The 27,150-nt window shown below is 44.0% G+C and overlaps 1 protein-coding gene across 1 annotated transcript in view; it reads left to right on the top strand.

The window, feature by feature from the left end:
• Positions 1-27,150, top strand: part of LOC121573532 (flotillin-2a-like) — a 53,473-nt gene that overhangs the window by 7,006 nt on the left and 19,317 nt on the right. The window contains 1 exon segment of the mRNA XM_041885594.2: positions 854-935. Coding sequence (XP_041741528.2) covers positions 854-935 — 82 coding nt within the window.

Below are 27,150 nucleotides of genomic sequence, written 5' to 3'. Positions count from 1 at the left end.
AATGTCACCACCACCATCAATTGTGGTTGGTTGGTGTATGTGGAGCAAGTGTTGAAGTGAAAGTGCCAGGGGAAGTTCTTAGTGAGAGGGTTTAGTTTGTGGTCTACAGGAGGCTTGTTGTGACAGACAAAGTGTGTGAATCAGTTAAATAACTAGTTTATACATAAGGCCTAAAACAGTATTACAAATACACTGAACTAAGAGGGTAATAACACTACATACAATATGACACTGTAATAGGATAACACTAAATTGTGTTTGTTTGTAGGCATGTGGAGGGGTGGTACAGCTTTGGTTGACTTGATACCCTATGACTTTATGGTTCATTGATATAGTACTGTAGCAAAGCACTTCAAGTGGTCCTCTGTAGCTCAGCTGGTAGAGCACGGCGCTTGTAACGCCAGGGTAGTGGGTTCGATCCCCGGGACCACCCATATACAAAAATGTATGAACGCATGACTGTAAGTCGCTTTGGATAAAAGCGTCTGCTAAGTGGCATATTATTTATTATTATTTACATTCACAGTTCGCTTAAGTCACTGACCTATTTTCTAACCACTACAACACCCACTCCTCCCTGGTACCTCAGCTCTTCAATCTGTCAAACTGTGGTCTGATACCATGATACTGGTCGGGTTTACTGTGGTCTAATAATAGTGTAATAATCTGATATAAATGATACTGTGGTGCAATGACAATAATTGTAACAATGGTCTGTGTTATCCATAACTTTACTGGGATCTTTTATTTCATCTCATAGGACCAACACTTTACATGTGTTGCGTTTTTATATTTTTGTTCGGTGTAGAATACAGTACTATTTCATGCTCATGTTGTCTTTGTTGGCCCACAGGTGGTTGCTGTGGCTCCGATGGGAAGACCTATGTGGTGGGAGGCTGGTCATGGGCCTGGTGGCTCATCACAGACATCCAGAGGTAAGGAATGGGTGTAACACATTCACAGGATTTAGGTAGCCTACAGTTTGTGGAATTATACACTCAATGCAATGGAGTGATTTCAGTGCCAACAAAAACTGTATTGGAATTCAATATTTCTGAATTTGTATTTAGATATGCCTATTGAATTTGAATTCAATATTTTTGATTTGTAATGCACAAAGTGAACCATTGAATTCTTAAATTGAATTTGAATAAACGTGAATAAATATTGCATTCAGGTTTAAAATTCAATGTATTATTCAAATTCAATATTTATTTCAATATGGTAAATATTGCCTTCATTGTCTGTGCTTGAAACTAGACTTGATACACAGACAATTAATGCAATATTTACCATATTGAAACTGAATATATTGAATTTAAATATTCAATTAAATGTAAATGTATTTGTAAAACTGAAATGCAATATTCAGTTCACTTTATGAATTCAATCATTACATTTGTGCATTACAAATTCAGAAATATTGAATTCAAGGACAGTTTCTTTTGGCACTGAAATCACTCCATAAACTGCCCTAACATCCAGCCATCATTTACCTCCAAAAGGCCTGCATTTAGGCCTCTTCACCCACACAAAGGAAAATAAGATTTGTTATGGTTATATTATAAACCGGACGAGTGGTTTGCAGTGAGAGTGGAGGCCCATCCCCATTAGCAGTTAATGTTTACTGTGTGTGTAAACACAACGCATCACAGCACCTATTACTCAGCTGCTCTCGAACACAACATTGCAGCCAGCAACCCATGTACATACTACAGCACATCATTGAAGTGGAAAGACAAACACTCTGACAGAGGTTAGGGAAGGTTAAGTGAAACTCAATCTCACAGAATTCTGTTCTCCTGCTAGAGAAGATGATATTAGTTGGCCTGTATTTAACATTTTACAAATCAACATTTTAGCTTCCACAGCACATATGATAGTTGTGAAATCAAGTCGAAAAGATTGAATCATTTGCAGTGACAGTTTTTATAAATCCATAACACAACAAACCCCATTACTATTTATTTGATGCATTTTCCCTTAACTATTACATGATTATACAGTATTGTTAATGTTATGGATTTAATGTATTGTGTGTATGTTTGTTCCCTCTTATTTGTCTCTTTCATTCTGCTAACTAACCTGCCTTGCCTGGTGTTTAACTCGCCGTGTCTCTCTCTGCCCTGTCGTGTCTTGGGGATGATGCCCGACTTAACTCCAAACCACCCCCTCTCCCCTACCAACTCGCTCGGAGGGTCCCCCCCCTGTCGTTTTACAATATATAAACCTCAGTAACAGTTAAACATTTAATTTGGGAGGTATTTCATCTGTTACATGTGTCAAGTCTCGACATCAGTCATCAACAAATGCATGTGACGTATAATTAGGCACGCCTCTCTATTCTTTTGTATGCAATTATGCAAAATTCAAACATATCGCAGTGCGTGTTGGGATAGAACTTCGCTCTGAAGCCTGCAGCCTTGCTGGCTCGGTCAAAATGGCTATCTGAGGATCTAATTAGCCCCTACACCCTCAATCATTTTCACTCCCTCAGCTTTGGGACACTTGTGCAAATGGCGGAGGCGCGCGTAAACGTGCAAATGGAGGGGTGAGGGGAAGGGGGTGATTTGGGATTCAGCCAAGGTCTTTTGTCTAGTAGTTGCTAGGATACCTGCCATTAAGGCTCTAAATAAAGTTAAGTAGAGGCATGGGATGGCTCAAGTGTTTGTTGCCTGTGGTGCTCTTTTAAGGGTGTTTTCACACTTGGTCCCTTTCAGCCAATTTTTTGGAACTCAGTGCGGTTCACTTAATTTTTTGTGCAGTGTGAACACTCTAAATGAACTCTCATCCCTCAAAAGAGCCCCCGAACCTAATTAAAGTGAGGCCATTTCGAGAGGTGGTCTGAGTTCGGTTCGCTTGAATTCCGGGGTCCGGTTCTCTTTTTTAGGGCAATGTGAACACAGAGCTCCCCAGGTTCGCTTGTCATTATTCCCGCACCACACACTAGACTACTGCAACACAATTTCAGCTGAAATAACACCTCACATTGGTGCAACAAAAGAGAAGATGATGCTGTGCAGGTTCGCGTAAAAAAAATGTGTGCCGTTTTTGGATATTGATTAGTGATTGTCAAGGATGTACAGAAATGCCAAAATATTTGTGTTTATAGTTCAGATTATTTGTTTGCAATATGTGATCTATAGGCTAAGAGTTTCATAAACTGGTTATTCGATTGTTGGGTTTGAATAGTGTGAGAAGACAACATATTTGATGAGAATCACAACCATAGGTTGCAAAATCAATCTAGCTCTTAAAGGGGCAAGCTGCCTACATTGGGTGTACAATTTTCAATTACATCATTGTTTAATCTGCAGATATTCTTCTGCTATTTATTCTGTTACCAATCATATTTACATGTTAATAGTATTTTACATTTTAGTCTTTTAGCAGACGCTCTTATCCAGAGCGACTTCATTACAATGATTTTGTCTAATCTTTTAACTAAATGCAATCTATTAGCTTCCAAAATGGAAGTAGGTACAGTGCCTTGAGAAAGTATTCATACCACTTGATTTATTCCACATTTTGTTGTGTTACAGCCTGAATTCAAAATTGATTAAATTGTTTTTTTCACCCATCTACACACAATACCCCATAATCACAAAGTGAAAACATTGGAGTCAATACTTTGTAGAAGCACCTTTTGGCAGCGATTACAGCTGTGAGTCTTTCTGGGTAAGTCTCTAAGAGCTTAGTTTCCACACCTGGATTGTGCAACATTTGCCCATGTTATTATTTTCAAAATTCTTCAAGCTCTGTCAAGGTGGTTGTTGATCATTGCTAGACAACCATTTTCAGGTCTTGCCATAGATTTTCAAGTAGATTTGTCAAAACTGTAACTCGGCCACTCAGGAACATTCACTGTCTTCTTGGTAAGCAACTCCAGTGTACACTGAGTATACCAAACATTAGGAGCACCTTCCTAATATTGAGTTGCACCCCCCCAATGTTCCCTCTAATTTCTTTCAGCACTGAGCAAATTTCAGGTCTGCAGAGAGCAAACTTGAACGTTGTGCGAATTCTCTGCAACTTCCAGCGTGAGTTTACTGTAAATACTGAGGCTGTACCCACTTTAAGTTAGTTTTAACAGTAGGCTACTGTGGCTATTTGATCATAATGTAGGCCTACCAGAGTGGCCTACCATCAAAAACAATGGAGAAAATGTATCCCATAACATTTAAAAATGGAAATAGCTGTTCTATCATTCAGTCTACAGTAGCAGCCAATGTGTTGTGTTCAATGTAGACGTACATTCCATGAGCCTTTAGAAAAAAATAAACATGCAGGGCTTGACATTAACCTGTTTATCCACTTGTCCTTCAGACAAGGCGGTGACTGAAAATGTTCTGTTTGATGCAAGAAACCACTTTACAAAATAAAATTCATTATTATTCCTATACCATTAATCTGACAAATTATGCTTCTCTGCCTATTGATTTCTTAGCTTATTCAAGCCTGTCTCAAAATACAACACTGCCCCTTTAAGACAAAAAAAAGTGTTGAATACACCTGACTCGCTTTTCAAATATATATTTTTTGTGTTCTTGTAGGAAGCAATCACTCCCCTATTGCTGACTACAAATGATGTGTAACTGAGCTAATAACTCACGAACTAGCAAAGGATATGAATAAAATGTGCACATGTGGCTACATGCAGCTCTCGCTTTGATCTCAAAACAAGCGCATCTACTCACAACCGCTAATGCTGTAAACACAGTCCAGTTCAAAGTAAATGGCACAGATCCATATATGGCAATGGTCTATTTGCATATATGACTAAAATGTAAATATAGGAACACAAGGCTTTTATTGTTGGGTTTTTTACAGAAATGTTTGGCGATCAACTAGGAATGCCTTGGGGATCGACCAGTCGGTGACCACTGCTCTAGAAAGTTGAGTGAAGTTCAATCTCGTGCTTCTCTCTGTGGGCTGATATTTCTGAGCTGCGTGGCAGTCTTGGCTACTGCGCGCACAGCTTTGAGGGAACATTGCCCCCCCCCTCCCCCTTGCCCTCAGAACAGCCTAAATTTGTCGGGGTCATGGACTCGACAAGGTGTCAGAAGCTTTCCGCAGGGATGCTGGCCCAGGTTGACTCCATTGCTTCCCACAGTTGTCAAGTTGGCTGGATGGTGGACCATTCTTGATACACACGGGAAACTGTTGAGGGTGAAATACCCAGCAGTGTTGCAGTTCTTGAGACAAACCGGTGTGCCTGGCACCTACTACCATACCCTGTTCTTAGGCACTTAAATATTTTGTCTTGCCCATTCACCCTCTGAATGGCACACATACACATTCCATGTGTCAATTGTCTTGAGGCTTAAAAATAATTATTTAACCTGTCTCCTCCCCTTCATCTACACTGATTTAAAGTGGATTTAAGTGACATCAATAAGGGATCATAGCTTTCACCTGGGTTTACCTGGTCAGTCTATGTCATGGAAAGAACAGAAGTTCTTAATGTTTTGTGTACTCAGTGTAGATTTGGCCTTGTGTTTTAGGTTATTGTCCTGCTGAAAGATGAATGAATCTCCCAGTGTCTGGTGGAAAGCAGACTGAACTAGGTTTTGCCTGTGCTTAGCTCCATTCTGTTATTTTTTTATCCTGAAAAACTCACCAGTCTTTTAAGGATTACAAGCATACCCATAACATGATGCAGCCACCACTATGTTTGAAAATATGGAGAGTGGTACTCAGTAATGTGTTTTATTGGATTTTCCCCTAACATAACACTTTGAAACTTGTATTCAGGACAAAAAGTAAATAGTTTTTGGAGTATTACTTTAGTGCCTTGTTGCAAACAGGATGCATGTTTTGGAATATTTTTATTCTGTACAGGTTTCCTTATTTTCACCCTGTCAATTAGGTTAGTATTGGGGAGTAACGACAATGTTGTTGATCCATCCTCAGTTTTCTCCTATCACAGCCATTAAACTCTGTAACTGTTTTAAAGTCACCATTGGCCTCCCTGTGCGGTTTCCTTCCTCTCCGGCAACTGAGTTAGGAAGGATGCCTGTATCTTCGTAGTGATTGGGTGTATTGATACACCATCCAAAGTGTAATTAATAACTTCACCATGCTCAAATGGATATTTAATGTCTTTTTTTTTTTTTTTTCATCTACCAATAGGTGCCCTTCTTTGCGAGGCATTGGAAAACCTCCCTGGTCTTTGTGGTTGTATCTGTGTTTGAAATTCACTTCTCGACCTTACAGTTAATTGTATGTGTGGGGTACAAAGATGAGGTAGTCATTAAAAAACCATGTTAAACATTATTATTGCACACAGTGAGTCCATGTGATTTGTTAAGCACATTTTTACTCCCAAAGTTATTTAGGCTTGCCATAACAAACGGGTTGAACAATTATTGACTCGAAATTTCAGCTTTTCATTTTTAATAATTTGTATTTATAAAATCTAAACATAATTCCACTTTGATGTTATGGGGTATTGTGTGACAATGTCAATTTAATCCATTATAAATTCAGGCTTTAACACAGCAACATTTTGAAAAAGTTAAGGGGTGTGAATACTTTCTGAAGGCACTGTGTCTAGCTGTCCGATAACACGTCCTGATGGAATGGCTTGTCCTGCACTTTGTAAAGACCCAGAGTGCATGAAGTGAATGTTGGAAAAATGTCTAAACATAGCAATGTTGATGCAAAGAGGACTTGGTCCACAAAATAGGTGAATTGGCAAAATAGTTGAGTCCTCATTCAAAGGCAAGGGCAGTGTCAATACAAAGAGAACTGAGTTCTTTTGCTTCTTTTTTTTACCCCAGTGTTCGCTTTAAAGAGGACTGAGATCGGTTATTTTAAAGAGGACTAAATGTGAAAACACCCTAAAAGAAGATGTCCTAATCTACCCTGGTCTGTTTGTTCTGTTTGGCATGCCAACAATGACCATAGGAGTTGGCTTAAGAGCACAAATAGATGTCCAGCCTCTAGTTGGACCTCTCATATTTCCAATCAATTATCTAAATATTTCAGTAACACTTTCCTATAATTTTGGATGATTAAATAAATGAGAAATGACATATCCACGTATATTTTTTCTCTGGTGCAGTGTTTTTTTGAGCCAGCCCCGCCTGTATTAGCTGGTAGCCATTAGTTGTTAGCCATTACCAGCTGGAGAATGGGCTGGGCCCTGAAGGGGGTAACCATAGATCCCAGCTTCCCAGCTGCTTCCCATTAGTGATGCAGCATTCTTGTTAGTGTCTCTGGCCCAATGAGACTTTGATCCCTTTCTCCCATAACACAGGCAGAGAAGGAGTCTGAGAGGCCTGGGGGAGTGATGCTACAGCCAGCCCCTCCCCTGACTCGGTCTCTCTCAGACATGGACACTGAACCCTTGTTGATGGGGAGCTTCTGAGGACTCTGCCAGCTTCTAAATGCACTTTAGCTCTGTCAGTCAGTGGATTTAACATTGATTTCATGTTAGTGTTCTTAACCATGTTGTAGACACAGCTCATATGCATATAGTATGCATATCTCTCTTGTGTAAGAAAGAGCAGTGAAACTCATTTTGGGATGAATATTCACATTGTATTATGACTCAATCAATTGCTTTGTTGTCAATACTCTCTAGACCAGCGATTCTCAACTGGTGGGTTGCGACCCAAAGGGAGATTTTGAATGGGCCAAGGGTGTCTGAGTAAACAAACGAACAAAAAAACATGAAAAAATACACCAGTCTGAATTTAAATGACTTAAACCAGGTAGAAAGTGTGTAGAAATTATAATGAATTTAAATGTTGTAATTTAATCTCTGAACAAATTTTCTTCAATCATAGTATTTTCAATATAGAGCTATTAGCAGCACTATTTTGGTTGATATAGTGGTCTTAAGCAAGTGAGTTTATTAACATTCTTCATCAAGAATATGGGCAAAATGTAATTATTGACAATGAAAGAGGTGGGAATGTTGTTCCCTTGTCATATAACCCCCTATAGTCGATTGATGCATTGAAAGATATCCGATTTTTGCATTGGATGCGTCTCAATCCACCACATCCACCAGTGTCACACTTCCGCATCTATGGTGAAAGGTGGCAGAGCTAGAGAGATGTTTGTCAGACCTTGAGAAAATGCGCCTTCTCACGAAAACATCTGTAGCGTCCGAACGGTTTGACCTACTGTTACGACCACTGAAAAGGGGAGACTCTCACGAACACGATGGTGTTCTCTGTTTTGCATATAGACAGACAGGCAGTTGAAGTCGGAAGTTTACATACACTACCGTTCAAAAGTTTGGGGTCACTTAGAAATGTCCATATCGAAAGAAAATCAGTTTTTTGGTCCATTAACATCAAATTGATCAGAAATACAGTTTAGACATTGTTAATGTTGTAAATGGCTATTGTAGCTGGAAACGGCTGGTTTTTAATGGAATATCTACATAGGTGTACAGAGGCCCATTATCAGCAACCATCAGTCCTGTGTTCCAATGGAACGTTGTGTTTGCTAATCCAAGTTAATCATTTTAAAAGGCTAATTGATCATTAGAAAACCCTTTTGCAATTATGTTAGCACAGCTGAAAACTGTTGTGCTGATTAAAGAAGCAATAAAACTGGCCTTCTTGAGACTAGTTGAGTATCTGGAGCATCAGCAATTGTGGGTTCGATTACAGGTTCAAAATGGCCAGAAACAAATAACTTTCTTCTGAAACTCATCAGTCTTCTTGTTCTGAGAAATGAAGGCTATTCCGTGTGAGAAATTGCCAAGAAACTGCAGATCTCGTACAACGCTGTGTACTACTCCCTTCGCAGAACAGCACAAACTGGCTCTAACCAGAATAGAAAGAGGAGTGGGAGGCCCCGGTGCACAACTGAGCAAGAGGACAAATTCAATAATGTCTAGCTTGAGAAACAGACGCCTCACAGGTCCTCAGCTGGCAGCTTCATTAAATAGTACCCGCAAAACACCAGTCTCAACAGCGAAGAGGCGACTCCGGGATGCTGACCTTCGAGGCAGAGTTGCAAAGAAAAGGCCATATCTCAGACTGGCCAATAAAAAGAAAAGATTAAGATGGGCAAAAGAACACAGACACTGGACAGAGGAAGTGTTATGGACAGACAAATCGAAGTTTGAGGTGTTCAGATCACAAAGAATAACATTTGTGAGATGCAGACCAAATGAAAAGATGCTGGAGGAGTGCTTGATGCCATCTGTCAAGCATGGTGGAGGCAATGTGATGGTCTGGGGGTGCTTTGGTGGTGGTAAAGAGGGAGATTTGTACAGGGTAAAAGGGATCTTGAAGAAGGAAGGCTATCACTCCATTTTGCAACGCCATGCCATACCATGTGGACGGCGCTTGATTGGAGCCAATTTCCTCCTACAACAGGACAATGACCCAAAGCACAGCTCCAAACTATGCAAGAACTATTTAGGGAAGAAGCAGTCAGCTGGTTTTCTGTCTATAATGGAGGGGCCAGCACAGTCACCGGATCTCAACCCTATTCAGCTGTTGTGGGAGCAGCTTGACCGTATGGTACGTAAGAAGTGCCCATCAAGCCAATCCAACTTGTGGGAGGTGCTTCAGGAAGCATGGGGTGAAATCTCTTCAGATTACCTCAACAAATTGACAACTAAAATGCCAAAGGTCTGCAAGGCTGTAATTGCTGCAAATTGAGGATTCTTTGACAAAAGCAAAGTTTGAAGGACACAATTATTATTTCTATTAAAAATCATTATTTCTAACCTTGTCAATGACTACATTTCCTATGCATTTTGCTATATTTCCTATTCAAACTCATTTCAGGTATGTTTACATGGAAAACAAGGACATTTCTAAGTGAGCCCAAACTTTTGAACGGTAGTGTTACACCTTAGCCAAATACATTTAAACTCAGTTTTTCACAATTCCTGACATTTTATCGGATCACCACTTTTATTTTAAAGAAGACCCATTTGCAACCAAGCTTTAACTTCCTGACTGATGTCTTGAGATGTTGCTTCAATATGTCCACATAATTGTCCTTCCTCATGATGCCATCTATTTTGTAAAGTGCACCAGTCCCTCCTGCAGTAAGGCACCCCCACAGCTTGATGCTGCCACCCCCGTGCTTCACGGTTGGGATGGTGTTCTTCGGCTTGCAAGCCACCGTCTTTTTCCTCCAAACATAACAATGGTCATTATGGCCAAACAGTTCTATTTTTGTTTCATCAGACCAGAGGACATTTCTCCAAAAAGCACGATCTTTGTCCACATGTGCAGTTGCAAACCGTAGTCTGGCTTTTTTATGCCGGTTTTGGAGCAGTGGCTTATTCCTTGCTGAGCGGCCTTTCAGGTTAGGTCGATATAGGACTCGTTTTACTGTTGATATAGATACTTTTGTACCTGTTTCTTCCAGCATCTTCACAAGGTCCTTTGTGTTGTGCTGGGATTGATTTGCACTTTTCGCACTAAAATACGTTCATCTCTAGGAGACAGAACGCGTCTCCTTCCTGAGCGGTATGACGGCTGCGTGGTCCCATGGTGTTTATACTTGTGTACTATTGTTTGTACAGATGAACGTGGTACCTTCAGGCATTTGGAAATTGCTCCCAAGGATGAACCAGACTTGTGAAGGTCTACAATTTTGGCTGATTTCTTGTGATTTTTTTCCCCCCATGATGTCAAGCAAAGAGGCACTGAGTTGGAAGGTAAGGCCTTGAAATACATCCACAGGTACACCTCCAATTGACTGAAATGATGTCAAGTAGCCTATCAGAAGCTTCTAAAGCCATGACAACATTTTCTGGAATTTTCCAAGCTGTTTAAAGGCACAGTCAACTTAGTGTATCTAAACTTCTGACCCACTGGAATTGTGATACAGTGAATTATTAGTGAAATAATCTGTAAACAATTGTTGGAAAATGACTAGTGTCATGCACAAAGTAGATGTCCTAACCAACTTGCCAAAACTATAGTTTGTTAACCAGAAATTAGTGGAGTGGTTGAAAAAGAAGTTTTATTGACTCCAACCTAAGTGTATGTAAACATCCGACTTCAACTGTGTGTGTATGTATATGTATGTGTGTGTGTGTGTGTATATGTGTGTGTGTGTGTGTTATATATATATATATATATATATATATATATATATATATATATATATATATATATATATACATATACATACATACATACATACATACATACATACATACATACATACATACATACATACATACATACATACATACATACATACATACATACATACTGTGACGGCCCTGAATATTTCTGAACCGTCTCAGTGCTTCTCCTTCTAATAGGGCGCTTCCCCTTTAATTCCTCATTAAATAGCCAGCATCAGCTGCGCAAAGAGAGGGTGGTGATTGAGACATGAATGAGGATGTGGACGACCTTCAGTTCATGAAGCTTCGCCATTACGTTTGTTTTGTTGCCTTACAGTGTGTTTTGTAGCCTTAAAGCGAGTTTACCCAGGATTGGATCCACTCTGTGCGTCTGTGGACTACCACTCTCCGTTGGTTTTCGTGGCCTTTTCTCCGCTGGAGAGCTGTTGGCGGATTGTCTGACTGACCGACTGACTACAACTTTTTGTACACGGTATTTCATTTGTTTGGGGTGATGTATACTGTGATTTATGTAGTTGTGAGGACGTATTATTCTTTGGGTAGTCTTTGATACGCTTTATAGTTGTGTTACAAAATAAGTGTTATTTTGAGTGTATGAATATACTGGGTTTATGCTACGGACAAACGTTGCGGGACTAAGGTCACTTGAGTCACTGAACTTATTTACCGGGCTGGACTCTTTTTATGCCCGAGGTACAGGACATTTCTAAATGAACATAAGTGCAGTGATTTGTTATATTGTTGTGTGTGGGTGTGGGTGATCATTTATGTTGTTAATACAACCACGCAAAAGAATACACTTGTTTGAAGTTCTTTCCAAGGTTTTAAGGGGGTTTATGAAAAGTATATTTCCATCTTGACTTTTACATAAGTCCTTTGTATTGGTGTGACTTGACGGACCAGATGGGACTCATTCCCTCCCAAACTAAAAGGAGAAACCCATGCTTTCTCTGGTGGGCACAACCTACCTGGCACCCCTATAAATAACCTCAAGTCAAAACCGTTACATAAAAATGGCACCCCAGATGGGACTTCAACATTGAGAACTAACCAAAGCAAATCTTTTGAGTGGAATTAAAATAATGGATTCACTACAAGAAAATGTGCTCATCCATATCCTACCTGTCAATGGGAATACACAGGGCCATTCTGACTACCGAGCCAACAATACAAATCATAATGTGAATGGAAATAATGGAGTTGATTTGGGCCAGAGCCCTGGGAATCTAAATGCTCGGTCTGGACCACAGGCCACAGGTCTAACTAGTAACTCACTTATTGACATGGATCTGTGTGAAAGTACTGAGCTAGCCCTCCCTCTGACGCCCCACCTTCCTCCATTGTCTGGTTTATCTCCAGAGGTTGTAGTCTTACAACTTCAAGGTGACATCCTTGATATTCGTAAGACTCAACAACATCTACAAACTCTAATCCATCATAAATTCAAATGTCTGAGTGTAGAGCAACAACAGAGTGCCATGGAATTCAGAAACTCACTGAGTACTCTAACCCACACTCTGACAGAGCTCAGTGAGAGTGGAAGACAGGAAATTACTGGTGCCATGGACAGGCAGTTTGACTACCAACAAAGCCAACTCACTGCCACTCTCCAGTGGCGCCTGCAACATCATCACACTGAGGTCCTCAAGGACGTCAATTCAGTATTTTCTCCCCTGGTTAACACGGTAGACCACTTGCAGACAGCGCTCTCTAATTGTGTTAAAATGTTGGATGATGTGTCTGTTGACATGGCCTCCATTAGGCACAACTCCTTGCACAGAGCTTCTCTTGTGTCCACTTCTGTTCAGACCACTGAGGGCCAAGCGGGCACCTCAGAACAGCCAAGACAAGGCCATGCTGCAGCCACCCCTTGCAGGATGCAATCCACCATGCATCCTGGTGTTCATTTTCATGGTCCCATAACTCCCTCACCCTCTACTTCCTCAATCCCTCCTAGCTCTTTTGTTCATGGTGATTTGAGTAGACGTCATGTGGGAGCAATGCCCATTAAATTGCAATTTCCCACCTTTGGGAAAAAAGGATGACAGTCCTGATCCGCTAATGTATCTGGAAAGATGTCATGACTTTCTTGCCCTCAATCCCCTGGCTGACGAAGAACTCCTTGCCACATTGAGGAATGTGTTGCATGGGACAGCTCGAGACTGGTGGGATGTGGCACGTCTCACCACTACCTCCTGGGCTGACTTTGAGGCCAAGTTTTCCTCTGCATTTCTGTCTGAGGACTACACAGATGAGCTGGCAGACAGAGTCAGGAATCGAGTGCAAAGGGAGAATGAGAATATCCGTGACTTTGCATACGGTTACCACTCCCTGTGCAGAAGGTGGAAACCTGGCATTGAGGAGGAAGAGGTCATTAAGTTGATCTTGAAGAACATCAACCCACTACTAGCCAGTCAACTCAGAGAAAGAGTCACCACTGTCGATGGACTGGTTCGCCTGGGACAGCAGTTCGAGAAGGACAGAGAAGGCCAACAGCAATATGAACAGAGAAAGAAACAGACACCCAAACAGTTACCCAAACCAGATCATCAACCACAGCCAGAGTCTCCAGCCAAGACCCCTCCCATGTTCTGTTGGAGATGTAGCCAAAAGGGACATTCTTCAGCTACATGTCCAAGACCGTATCAAGTAAACCCTTCCAGAAACCACAAATCACCACAGGCCAACACACCTAACACACTTCGCAGGAACGACCATCCTACTCTGGGTGCTTTGACCAGAGCTGAAACCTCAAGAGTCACTGCCTACGCCCCCGCCGACATCCCCTTCCTTTCAGTTAATACCACACCAGCTGGTGTTACCCCTGTCCATAGGCCCATGGACAGGAAGAGCCATCCTGGACACCGGGTCATCCTACACACTGCTCAATGAGAAACTGTGGAAGGAGGTTCAAGGTCCAAAATACAACTTGAAGCCGTGGACAGAAGGTCCACTGTATCTGGCTGACGGTGAGGCTAAACGACCACTTGGATGGAGTGAGGTGGAGTTCCGCCTGTGTAACCGCTCCTATATGATTCCTTCGGTTATCCTACAAACCAAGAACCTTGCTTTTCCTGTCGTGTTGGGAATTGATTTCATGTACTTCAGTGGTGTCCAGATTGATATCGCACACAATTGCTACTGGTTTCCAAACAATCCGAGCAAGAAGCATTTCTTCCAATCAGAAGTTACAAAGTTACATGATTGGGGTCCAAATGTGGCAGTCTTCTCTGCCGTTGCTCGGTACCACTAACCCTGGGTAATCCTTCTGATGATCTCCTTTTACAGGCTGTAAGAAGAGCTCAGCTGGAACAGCCAGAGGAGTTAAGGCTGTTGGAACAGCTGCAGAATAATGCTGATGTGTGTACTTCAAAGCTAGGGACGACCGGACTCCTGAAGCACAAAATATTCCTTACCCAGGAAATGCCGATCAAGCAAAAGCCATATCGTTTGTCCCCAGCGAAGCTAATCATCCAAAAGGGACTCATTAATGATATGTTGACACAAGATATAATAGAACGTTCCTCCTCTCCCTGGGCTGCTCCTGTTGTCCCTCATTCCAAAAAAGACCGGTGGTCTTAGATTTTGTGTGGACTATAGGAAGACCAACAATGTTTCCCAGACTGATGCCTATCCTCTTCCCACCATCCACGAGATCCTGGAGTCATTGTCTGGCGCTGTTGTGTTCACTACCCTTGACCTCAATAGTGGCTATTGGCAGGTTGAGATGGACCAGGAAAGCAAGGACAAGACTGCTTTTGTCTGTGCTGAGGGCTTGTTTTCCTTTAAGGTGATGCCTTTTGGATTAAAGAATGCACCTGCCACTTTCCAAAGACTCATGGAGATTGCGTTAGGTGAGCTCAAAGGGAAGATATGTTTCGTCTACCTGGACGATATAATTATCTACTCCCAGAACAGAGAGCAACACTTTCAAGACCTTCAAGCAGTGTTGGACAAGCTAAGAGAAGCTGGTCTGACAGTGAACATGAAGAAGAGCAACTTCTGCCAAACCTCCCTGAAGTTCCTTGGCCATATTGTGTCTTGTGATGGTATTCATGTGGATCCTGAAAAGACCAAGGCTGTACAAGACTTCCCTGTGCCAACCACACTCAAGGCCCTTCAACGGTTCCTTGGGATGGCTGGATGGTACCATCGGTTTGTGTGGAACTTCTCCCAGGTGGCAGAACCCCTCAACGGGTTGAAGCGAAAAGGAGCGAAATTCCGATGGACGGCAGAGTGCCAGAACTCCTTTGAAACCCTGAAACGACACCTCGTCACACCTCCCATTTTGGGTCATCCCAACTTTGATTTCCCTTTTGTTGTTTACACTGATGCAAGTGATGTTGGACTTGGTGCTGTCCTAGTCCAACAGACTGGACTTGGTACTGAAGAAGTGCTAGCGTTTGCCAGTCGGACATTGAATGGAGCAGAACGGAACTACTCCACAACCGAGCAAGAGTGCCTTGCAGTTGTCTGGGCTTTGGAAAAGTGGAGGTACTATCTGGAGGGAAGACACTTCACTGTGGTCACTGACCATTCCTCCCTTGTGTGGGTGTTCAAGACCAACAAACCAAGCACCAGGCTCATCAGATGGGCTCTACGGTTGCAAGAGTTCACCTTTGCAGTAGAATACAGGAAAGGAAAATACAACACTGTTCCAGATGCCTTATCCAGAGCTCCTGCTTGTGGTAATGGTGGCCCTCATCTTACATGTGCTACTGTCCTGTCTAGCAGTCGAGACTCACCCAAAACTGACTTTCCCATCTCTGATGAGGTCATTTGGAAAGGCCAACAGGATGATCCAGAAGTACAGGCTTTGTACCAGACTATCCTGGAAGATGGAGAAAAGATGGTCAACCCTACCACAAAGCTGACCATCATTGAAGACAAAGTCTACCGAGTTGTACAACTACCTCACAGAACACTCTACCAAATGTACATACCTGAAACTCTACGCCTTCAACTGCTTCAACATTTCCATGAAGACCCATTAGCTGGTCATTTGGGCAGGTTCAAAACCTACAAACGTTTGCAAGCATTACTGTACTGGCCACATCTGAGCATGGATGTGAAGTCACATATCCGAAACTGTCAGGTTTGTCAAATGTACAAACCAGAAGGTAGAAAACCTGCTGGCAAGTTGCAGCAAACTGTGGTTACCCGACCTTGGGAAATGTTAGGAGTGGATTTGATGGGTCCATTTCCTAGAAGCTCCAATCAGAATGTGTACATGCTTGTTTTTGTTGATTACTATTCCAAGTGGGTTGAGCTCTTTGCCCTGCGTCAGGCCACAGCGAGGACCGTCTCTAACATCCTTACGAAAGAGATCCTGACTCGCTGGGGAGTGCCTGATTACATCCTGTCTGATCGAGGTTCCCAATTTGTCTCTGATCTCTTTGGAGAGACCTGCCAAAGATGGAACCTGAGACAGAAGTTGACCACAGCCTATCACCCACAGACCAACCTCACTGAGAGAGTAAATCGAACCTTGAAGACAATGGTTGCTTCCTATGTAGGGACCCAGCACAAACACTGGGACAAGCACCTTCACGAAGTTTCGATTTGCCCTGAATTCTGCTGTGCAAGAGTCCACTGGAGTCACACCTGCAGAGCTGAACCTAAGTCGTCTCCTCCGAGGACCCTTGGATATGGTGCTACAGCCCCAGCAGCTTACTCCAGACGCTGCTTGCTATGACCAGGTAGTCCATCTCCACGACTTGAGAGCTCTTGTCTCAAGGAACATGATCCAGGCTCGACTCAAGCAGAAGAGAAATTATGATAAGAACAGACGAGACATGCAGTTCCAGCTTCGTGATCGGGTGTGGCTTCGCTCTCATCCTTACTCGAAAGCTGAACAATTCTTCTCGGCCAAGCTCGCTCCTAAATGGCAAGGACCATATAGGATTGTGGAGCAGATGGGCCCTTTGAACTACCGAGTGGTGAAAGAGGACACAGGTGAAGATATGCGCGTTGTCCATGTCTCACGCCTTAAGGCCTGTTACCCCTCGGCTGAGGAATTGGAGGAGATTGAGAGCCGCAAGGTCCTGGAGATCTTTGAAGAGGAAAGTGATGAGGAGACCTTTCTCGGTTTCCCCGACCAAGATCTGCCTTCCCGGGCAATGGTCGGCTTTTTCCAGGGGAGGGGGTGTGTGACGGCCCTGAATATTTCTGAACCGTCTCAGTGCTTCTCCTTCTAATAGGGCGCTTCCCCTTTAATTCCTCATTAAATAGCCAGCATCAGCTGCGCAAAGAGAGGGTGGTGATTGAGACATGAATGAGGATGTGGACGACCTTCAGTTCATGAAGCTTCGCCATTACGTTTGTTTTGTTGCCTTACAGTGTGTTTTGTAGCCTTAAAGCGAGTTTACCCAGGATTGGATCCACTCTGTGCGTCTGTGGACTACCACTCTCCGTTGGTTTTCGTGGCCTTTTCTCCGCTGGAGAGCTGTTGGCGGATTGTCTGACTGACCGACTGACTACAACTTTTGTACACGGTATTTCATTTGTTTGGGGTGATGTATACTGTGATTTATGTAGTTGTGAGGACGTATTATTCTTTGGGTAGTCTTTGATACGCTTTATAGTTGTGTTACAAAATAAGTGTTATTTTGAGTGTATGAATATACTGGGTTTATGCTACGGACAAACGTTATGGGACTAAGGTCACTTGAGTCACTGAACTTATTTACCGGGCTGGACTCTTTTTATGCCCGAGGTACAGGACATTTCTAAATGAACATAAGTGCAGTGATTTGTTATATTGTTGTGTGTGGGTGTGGGTGATCATTTATGTTGTTAATACAACCACGCAAAAGAATACACTTGTTTGAAGTTCTTTCCAAGGTTTTAAGGGGTTTATGAAAAGTATATTTCCATCTTGACTTTTACATAAGTCCTTTGTATTGGTGTGACTTGACGGACCAGATGGGACTCATTCCCTCCCAAACTAAAAGGAGAAACCCATGCTTTCTCTGGTGGGCACAACCTACCTGGCACCCCCTATAAATAACCTCAAGTCAAAACCGTTACAATACATACATACATACATACCCACACACAGTGGGGAGAACAAGTATTTGATACACTGCCGGTTTTGCAGGTTTTCCTACTTACAAAGCATGAAGAGGTCTGTAATTTTTATCATAGGTACACTTCAACTGTGAGAGACGGAATCTAAAATAAAAATCCAGAAAATCACATTGTATGATTTTTAAGTAATTAATTTGCATTTTATTGCATGACATACAGTGGGGAAAAAAAGTATTTAGTCAGCCAACAATTGTGCAAGTTCTCCCACTTAAAAAGATGAGAGAGGCCTGTAATTTTCATCATAGGTACACGTCAACTATGACAGACAAATTGAGGAAAAAAAATCCAGAAAATCACATTGAAGGATTTTTTATGAATTTATTTGCAAATTATGGTGGAAAATAAGTATTTGGTCACCTACAAACAAGCAAGATTTCTGGCTCTCACAGACCTGTAACTTCTTCTTTAAGAGGCTCCACTGTCCTCCACTCGTTACCTGTATTAATGGCACCTGTTTGAACTTGTTATCAGTATAAAAGACACCTGTCCACAACCTCAAACAGTCACACTCCAAACTCCACTATGGCCAAGTTCAAAGAGCTGTCAAAGGACACCAGAAACAAAATTGTAGACCTGCACCAGGCTGGGAAGACTGAATCTGCAATAGGTAAGCAGCTTGGTTTGAAGAAATCAACTGTGGGAGCAATTATTAGGAAATGGAAGACATACAAGACCACTGATAATCTCCCTCGATCTGGGGCTCCACGCAAGATCTCACCCCGTGGGGTCAAAATGATCACAAGAACAGTGACAAAAATCCCAGAACCACACGGGGGGACCTAGTGAATGACCTGCAGAGAGCTGGGACCAAAGTAACAAAGCCTACCATCAGTAACACACTATGCCGCCAGGGACTCAAATCCTGCAGTGGGAGACGTGTCCCCCTGCTTAAGCCAGTACATGTCCAGGCCCGTCTGAAGTTTGCTAGAGTGGATTTGGATGATCCAGAAGAGGATTGGGAGAATGTCATATGGTCAGATGAAACCAAAATATAAATTTTTGGTAAAAACTCAACTTGTTGTGTTTGGAGGACAAAGAATGCTGAGTTGCATCCAAAGAACATCATAACTACTGTGAAGCATGGGGGTGGAAACATCATGCTTTGGGGCTGTTTTTCTGCAAAGGGACCAGGACGACTGATCCGTGTAAAGGAAAGAATGAATGGGGCCATGTATCGTGAGATTTTGAGTGAAAACCTCCTTCCATCAGCAAGGGCATTGAAGATGAAACGTGGCTGGGTCTTTCAGCCTGACAATGATCCCAAACACACCGCCCGGGCAACGAAGGAGTGGCTTCGTAGAAGCATTTCAAGGTCCTGGAGTGGCCTAGCCAGTCTCCAGATCTCAACCCCATAGAAAATCTTTGGAGGGAGTTGAAAGTCCGTGTTGCCCAGCGACAGCCCCAAAACATCACTGCTCTAGAGGAGATCTGCATGGAGGAATGGGCCAAAATACCAGCAACAGTGTGTGAAAACCTTGTGAAGACTTACAGAAAACGTTTGACCTGTGTCATTGCCAACAAAGGGTATATAACAAAGTATTGAGAAACTTTTGTTATTGACCAAATACTTATTTTCCACCATAATTTGCAAATAAATTCATAAAAAATCCTTCAATGTGATTTTCTGGATTTTTTTTCCTCAATTTGTCTGTCATAGTTGACGTGTACCTATGATGAAAATTACAGGCCTCTCTCATCTTTTTAAGTGGGAGAACTTGCACAATTGGTGGCTGACTAAATACTTTTTTTCCCCACTGTAAGTATTTGATACATCAGAAAAGCAGAACTTAATATTTGGTACAGAAACCTTTTTTCCTGTAGGTCTTGACCAGGTTTTCACACACTGCAGCAGCGATTTTGGCCCACTCCTCCATACAGACCTTCTCCAGATCCTTCAGGTTTCGGTGCTGTCGCTGGGCAATATGGACTTTCAGCTCCCTCCAAAGATGTTCTATTGGGTTCAGGTCTGGAGACTGGCTAGGCCACTCCAGGACCTTGAGATGCTTCTTACGGAGCCCCTCCTTAGTTGCCCTGGCTGTGTGTTTTGGGTTGTTGTCATGCTGGAAGACCCAACCACGACCCATCTCCAATGCTCTTACTGAGGGAAGGAGGTTGTTGGCCAAGATCTCGCGATACATGGCCTCATCCATCCTCCCCTCAATGCGGTGCAGTCGTCCTGTCCCCTTTGCAAAAAAGCAACCCCAAAGAATGATGTTTCCACCTCCATGCTTCACGCTTGGGATGGTGTTCTTGGGGTTGTACTCATCCTTCTTCCTCCAAACACGGCGAGTGGAGTTTAGACCAAAAAGCTCTATTTTTGTCTCATCAGACCACATGACCTTCTCCCATTCCTCCTCTGGATCATCCAGATGGTCATTGGCAAACTTCAGATGGGCCTGGACATGCGCTGGCTTGAGCAGGGGGACCTTGCGTGTGCTGCAGGATTTTAATCCATGACGGCGTAGTGTGTTACCAATGGTTGTCTTTGAGACTGTGGTCCCATCTCTCTTCAGGTCATTGACCAGGTCCTGCCGTGTAGTTCTGCGCTGATCCCTCACCTTCCTCATGATCATTGATGCCCCACGAGGTGAGATATTGCATGGAGCCCCAGACCGAGGGTGATTGACCGTCATCTTGAACTTCTTCCATTTTCTAATAATTGCGCCAACAGTTGTTGCCTTCTCACCAAGCTGCTTGCCTATTGTCCTGTAGCCCATCCCAGCCTTGTGCAGGTCTACAATTGTATCCCTGATGTCCTTACACAGCTCTCTGGTCTTGGCCATTGTGGAGAGGTTGGAGTCTGTTTGAGTGTGTGGACAGGTGTCTTTTTATACAGGTAATGAGTTCAAACAGGTGCAGTTAATACAGGTAATGAGTGGAGAACAGGAGGGCTTCTTAAAGAAAAACTAACAGGTCTGTGAAAGCTGGAATTCTTACTGGTTGGTAGGTGATCAAAAACTTATGTCATGCAATAAAATGCAAATTAATTACTTAAAAATCATACAATGTGATTTTCTGGATTTTTGTTTTAGATTCCGTCTCTCACAGTTGAAGTATGATAAAAATTACAGACCTCTACATGCTTTGTAAGTAGGAAAACCTGCAAAATCGGCAGTGTATCAAATACTTGTTCTCCTCACTGTATATATATATATACTGCTCAAAAAAATAAAGGGAACACTTAAACAACACAATGTAACTCCAAGTCAATCACACTTCTGTGAAATCAAACTGTCCACTTAGGAAGCAACACTGATTGACAATACATTTCACATGCTGTTGTGCAAATGGAATAGACAACAGGTGGAAATTATAGGCAATTAGCAAGACACCCCCAATAAAGGAGTGGTTCTGCAGGTGGTGACCACAGACCACTTCTTAGTTCCTATGCTTCCTGGCTGATGTTTTGGTCACTTTTGAATGCTGGCGGTGCTTTCACTCTAGTGGTAGCATGAGACGGAGTCTACAACCCACACAAGTGGCTCAGGTAGTGCAGCTCATCCAGGATGGCACATCAATGCGAGCTGTGGCAAAAAGGTTTGCTGTGTCTGTCAGCGTAGTGTCCAGAGCATGGAGGCGCTACCAGGAGACAGGCCAGTACATCAGGAGACGTGGAGGAGGCCGTAGGAGGGCAACAACCCAGCAGCAGGACCGCTACCTCCGCCTTTGTGCAAGGAGGAACAGGAGGAGCACTGCCAGAGCCCTGCAAAATGACCTCCAGCAGGCCACAAATGTGCATGTGTCTGCTCAAACGGTCAGAAACCGACTCCGTGAGGGTGGTATGAGGGCCTGACGTCCACAGGTGGAGGTTGTGCTTACATCCCAACACCGTGCAGGACGTTTGGCATTTGCCAGAGAACACCAAGATTGGCAAATTCGCCACTGGCGCCCTGTGCTCTTCACAGATGAAAGCAGGTTCACACTGAGCACATGTGACAGACGTGACAGAGTCTGGAGACGCCGTGGAGAACGTTCTGCTGCCTGCAACATCCTCCAGCATGACCGGTTTGGCGGTGGGTCAGTCATGGTGTGGGGTGACATTTCTTTGGGGGGCTGCACAGCCCTCCATGTGCTCGCCAGAGGTAGCCTGACTGCCATTAGGTACCGAGATGAGATCCTCAGACCCCTTGTGAGACCATATGCTGGTGCCCTGGGTTCCTCCTAATGCAAGACAATGTTAGATCTCATGTGGCTGGAGTGTGTCAGCAGTTCCTGCAAGAGGAAGGCATTGATGCTATGGACTGGCCCACCTTTAAATTTTTTTGAGCAATATATATATATATACACACTGCTCAAAAAAATAAAGGGAACACTAAAATAACACATCCTAGATCAGAATGAATGAAATAATCTTATTAAATACTTTTTTCTTTACATAGTTGAATGTGCTGAAAACAAAATCACACAAAAATGATCAATGGAAATCAAATTGATCAACCCATGGAGGTCTGGATTTGGAGTGACCCTCAAAATTAAAGTGGAAAACCACACTACAGGCTGATCCAACTTTGATGTAATGTCCTTAAAACAAGTCAAAATGAGGCTCAGTAGTGTGTGTGGCCTCCACGTGCCTGTATGACCTCCCAACAACGCCTGGGCATGCTCCTGATGAGGTGGCGGATGGTCTCCTGTGGGATCTCCTCCCAGACCTGGACTAAAGCATCCGCCAACTCCTGGACAGTCTGTGGTACAACGTGGCGTTGGTGGATGGAGCGAGACATGATGTCCCAGATGTGCTCAATTGGATTCAGGTCTGGGGAACGGGCGGGCCAGTCCATAGCATCAATGCCTTCCTCTTGCAGGAACTGCTGACACACTCCAGCCACATGAGGTCTAGCATTGTCTTGCATTAGGAGGAACCCAGGGCCAACTGCACTAGCATATGGTCTCACAAGGGGTCTGAGGATCTCATCTCGGTACCTAATGGCAGTCAGGCTACCTCTGGCGAGCACATGGAGGGCTGTGCAGCCCCCCAAAGAAATGTCACCCCACACCATGACTGACCCACCGCCAAACCGGTCATGCTGGAGGATGTTGCAGGCAGCAGAACGTTCTCCACAGCATCTCCAGACTCTGTCACGTCTGTCACATGTGCTCAGTGTGAACCTGCTTTCATCTGTGAAGAGCACAGGGCGCCAGTGGCGAATTTGCCAATCTTGGTGTTCTCTGGCAAATGCCAAACGTCCTGCACGGTGTTGGGCTGTAAGCACAAATCAAATCAAATCAAATTTTATTGGTCACATGCGCCGAATACAACAGGTGCAGACATTACAGTGAAATGCTTACTTACAGCCCTTAACCAACAGTGCATTTATTTTAAACAAAAAAAGTAAGAATAAAACAACAACAAAAAAAGAGCAGAAGTAAAATAAAGTGACAGTAGGGAGGCTATATATACAGTAAAATAAAGTGACAGTAGGGAGGCTATATATACAGGGGGGTACCGTTGCAGAGTCAATGTGCGGGGGCACCGGCTAGTTGAGGTAATATGTACATGTGGGTAGAGTTAAAGTGACTATGCATAAATACTTAACAGAGTAGCAGCAGCGTAAAAAGGATGGGGTGGGGGGCAGTGCAAATAGTCCGGGTAGCCATGATTAGCTGTTCAGGAGTCTTATGGCTTGGGGGTAGAAGCTGTTGAGAAGTCTTTTGGACCTAGACTTGGCACTCCGGTACCGCTTGCCGTGCGGTAGCAGAGAGAACAGTCTATGACTAGGGTGGCTGGAGTCTTTGACAATTTTGAGGGCCTTCCTCTGACACCGCCTGGTATAGAGGTCCTGAATGGCAGGGAGCTTTGCCCCAGTGATGTACTGGGCCGTACGCACTACCCTCTGTAGTGCCTTGCGGTCAGAGGCCAAGCAGTTGCCATACCAGGCGGTGATGCAACCAGTCAGGATGCTCTCGATGGTGCAGCTGTATAATTTTTTGAGGATCTGAGGACCCATGCCAAGTTTTTTTAGTCTCCTGAGGGGGAATAGGCTTTGTCGTGCCCTCTTCACGACTGTCTTGGTGTGTTTGGACCATGATAGTTCGTTGGTGATGTGGACACCAAGGAACTTGAAGCTCTCAACCTGTTCCACTACAGCCCCGTCGATGAGAATGGGGGGCGTGCTCAGTCCTCTTTTTTTCCTGTAGTCCACAATCATCTCCTTTGTCTTGGTCACGTTGAGGGAGAGGTTGTTGTCCTGGCACCACACGGCCAGATCTCTGACCTCCTCCCTATAGGCTGTCTCATCGTTGTCGGTGATCAGGCCTACCACTGTTGTGTCGTCGGCAAACTTAATGATGGTGTTGGAGTCGTGCCTGGCCATGCAGTCATGGGTGAACAGAGAGTACAGGAGGGGACTGAGCACGCACCCCTGAGGGGCCCCCGTGTTGAGGATCAGTGTGGCAGATGTGTTGTTACCTACCCTTACCACCTGGGGGCGGCCCGTCAGGAAGTCCAGGATCCAGTTGCAGAGGGAGGTGTTTAGTCCCAGGATCCTTAGCTTAGTGATGAGGGCACTATGGTGTTGAATGCTGAGCTGTAGTCAATGAATAGCATTCTCACGTAGGTGTTCCTCTTGTCCAGGTGGGAAAGGGCAGTGTGGAGTGCAATAGAGATTGCATCATCTGTGGATCTGTTGGGGCGGTATGCAAATTGGAGTGGGTCTAGGGTTTCTGGGATTATGCTGTTGATGTGAGCCATGACCAGTCTTTCAAAGCACTTCATGGCTACAGACGTCAGTGCTACGGGTCGGTAGTCATTTAGGCAGGTTATCTTAGAGTTCTTGGGCACGGGGACTATGGTGGTCTGCTTGAAACATGTTGGTATTACAGACTCAGTCAGGGACATGTTGAAAATGTCAGTGAAGACACTTGCCAGTTGGTCAGCACATGCTCGGAGTACACGTCCTGGTAATCCGTCTGGCCCTGCGGCCTTGTGAATGTTGACCTGCTTAAAAGTCTTACTCACATCGGCTACGGAGAGCGTGATCACATAGTCATCCGGAACAGCTGGTGCTCTCATGCATGCTTCAGTGTTGCTTGCCTCGAAGCGAGCATAGAAGTGGTTTAGCTCGTCTGGTAGGCTTGTGTCACTGGGCAGCTCGCGGCAGTGCTTCCCTTTGTAGTCTGTAATAGTTTTCAAGCCCTGCCACATCCGACGAGCGTCAGAGCCAGTGTAGTATGATTCAATCTTAGACCTGTATTGACTCGTTGCCTGTTTGATGGTTAGTCGGAGGTCATAGCGGGATTTCTTATAAGCGTCCGGGTTAGAGTCCCGTTCCTTGAAAGCGGCAGCTCTACCCTTTAGCTCAGTGCGGATGTTTCCTGTAATCCATGGCTTCTGGTTGGGGTATGTACGTACGGTCACTGTGGGGACGACATCATCGATGCACTTATTGATGAAGCCAGTGACTGATGTGGTGTACTCCTCAATGCTGTCTGAAGAATCCCGGAACATGTTCCAGTCTGTGCTAGCAAAACAGTCCTGTAGCTTAGCATCTGCGTCATCTGACCACTTTTTTATTAACCGAGTCACTGGTGCTTCCTGCTTCAGTTTTTGCTTATAAGCAGGAATCAGGAGGATAGAGTTATGGTCAGATTTGCCAAATGGAGGGCGAGGGAGAGCTTTGTATGCGTCTCTGTGTGTGGAGTAAAGGTGGTCTAGAGTTTTTTTCCCTCTGGTTGCACATTTAACATGCTGGTAGAAATTAGGTAGAACGGATTTAAGTTTCCCTGCATTAAAGTCCCCGGCCACTAGGAGCGCTGCATCTGGATGAGCGTTTTCCTGTTGATTAATGGCCTTGTACAACTAATTCAGAGCAATCTTAATGCCAGCATTGGTTTGTGGTGGTAAATAGACAGCTATGAAAAATATAGATGAAAACTCTCTTGGTAAATAGTGTGGTCTACAGCTTATCATAAGATACTCTACCTCAGGCGAGCAAAACCTCGAGACTTCCTTAGTATTTGATTTTGTGCACCAGCTGTTGTTTACAAATATACACAGACCGCCGCCCCCTTGTCTTACCAGAGTCAGACGTTCTGTCCTGCCGATGTAGCGTATAGCCTGCTAGCTGAATGTTATCATTGTTGTCGTTCAGCCACGACTCCGTGAAACATAAGATATTACAGTTTTTAATGTCCCGTTGGTAGGATAACCGTAATCTTAACTCGTCCATTTTATTCTCAAAAGATTGAACGTTGGCTAGTAGGATTGATGGGAGAGGCAGTTTACTCGCTCGCCGTCGGATCCTTACAAGGCACCCGGATCTACGTCCGCGATATCTCCGTCTCTTCCTCACGCGAATGACGGGGATCTGGGCCTTGTCGGGTGTCTGTAGGATATCCTTCGCGACCGCCTCGTTGAAGAAAAAATCTTCGTCCAATGCGAGGTGAGTAATCGCTGTCCTGATATCCAGAAGCTCTTTTTGGTTATAAGAGACGATGGCAGAAACATTATGTACAACCCCCACCTGTGGACGTCGGGCCCTCATACCACCCTCATGGAGTCTGTTTCTGACCGTTTGAGCAGACACATGCACATTTGTGGCCTGCTGGAGGTCATTTTGCAGGGCTCTGGCAGTGCTCCTCCTGCTCCTCCTTGCACAAAGGCGGAGGTAGCAGTCCTGCTGCTGGGTTGTTGCCCTCCTACGGCCTCCTCCACATCTCCTGATGTACTGGCCTGTCTCCTGGTAGCGCCTCCATGCTCTGGACACTACGCTGACAGACACAGCAAACCTTCTTGCCACAGCTCGCATTGATGTGCCATCCTGGATGAGCTGCACTACCTGAGCCACTTGTGTGGGTTGTAGACTCCGTCTCATGCTACCACTAGAGTGAAAGCACCGCCAGCATTCAAAAGTGACCAAAACATCAGCCAGGAAGCATAGGAACTGAGAAGTGGTCTGTGGTCACCACCTGCAAAAGCAGTCCTTTATTGGGGGTGTCTTGCTAATTGCCTATGATTTCCACCTGTTGTCTATTCTATTTGC

Source organism: Coregonus clupeaformis, chromosome 9 (genome assembly GCF_020615455.1).
Source record: "Coregonus clupeaformis isolate EN_2021a chromosome 9, ASM2061545v1, whole genome shotgun sequence".
In the NCBI taxonomy this organism is placed as follows: Eukaryota; Metazoa; Chordata; class Actinopteri; order Salmoniformes; family Salmonidae; genus Coregonus; species Coregonus clupeaformis.
This window is presented reverse-complemented; position numbering and strand designations above follow the sequence as displayed.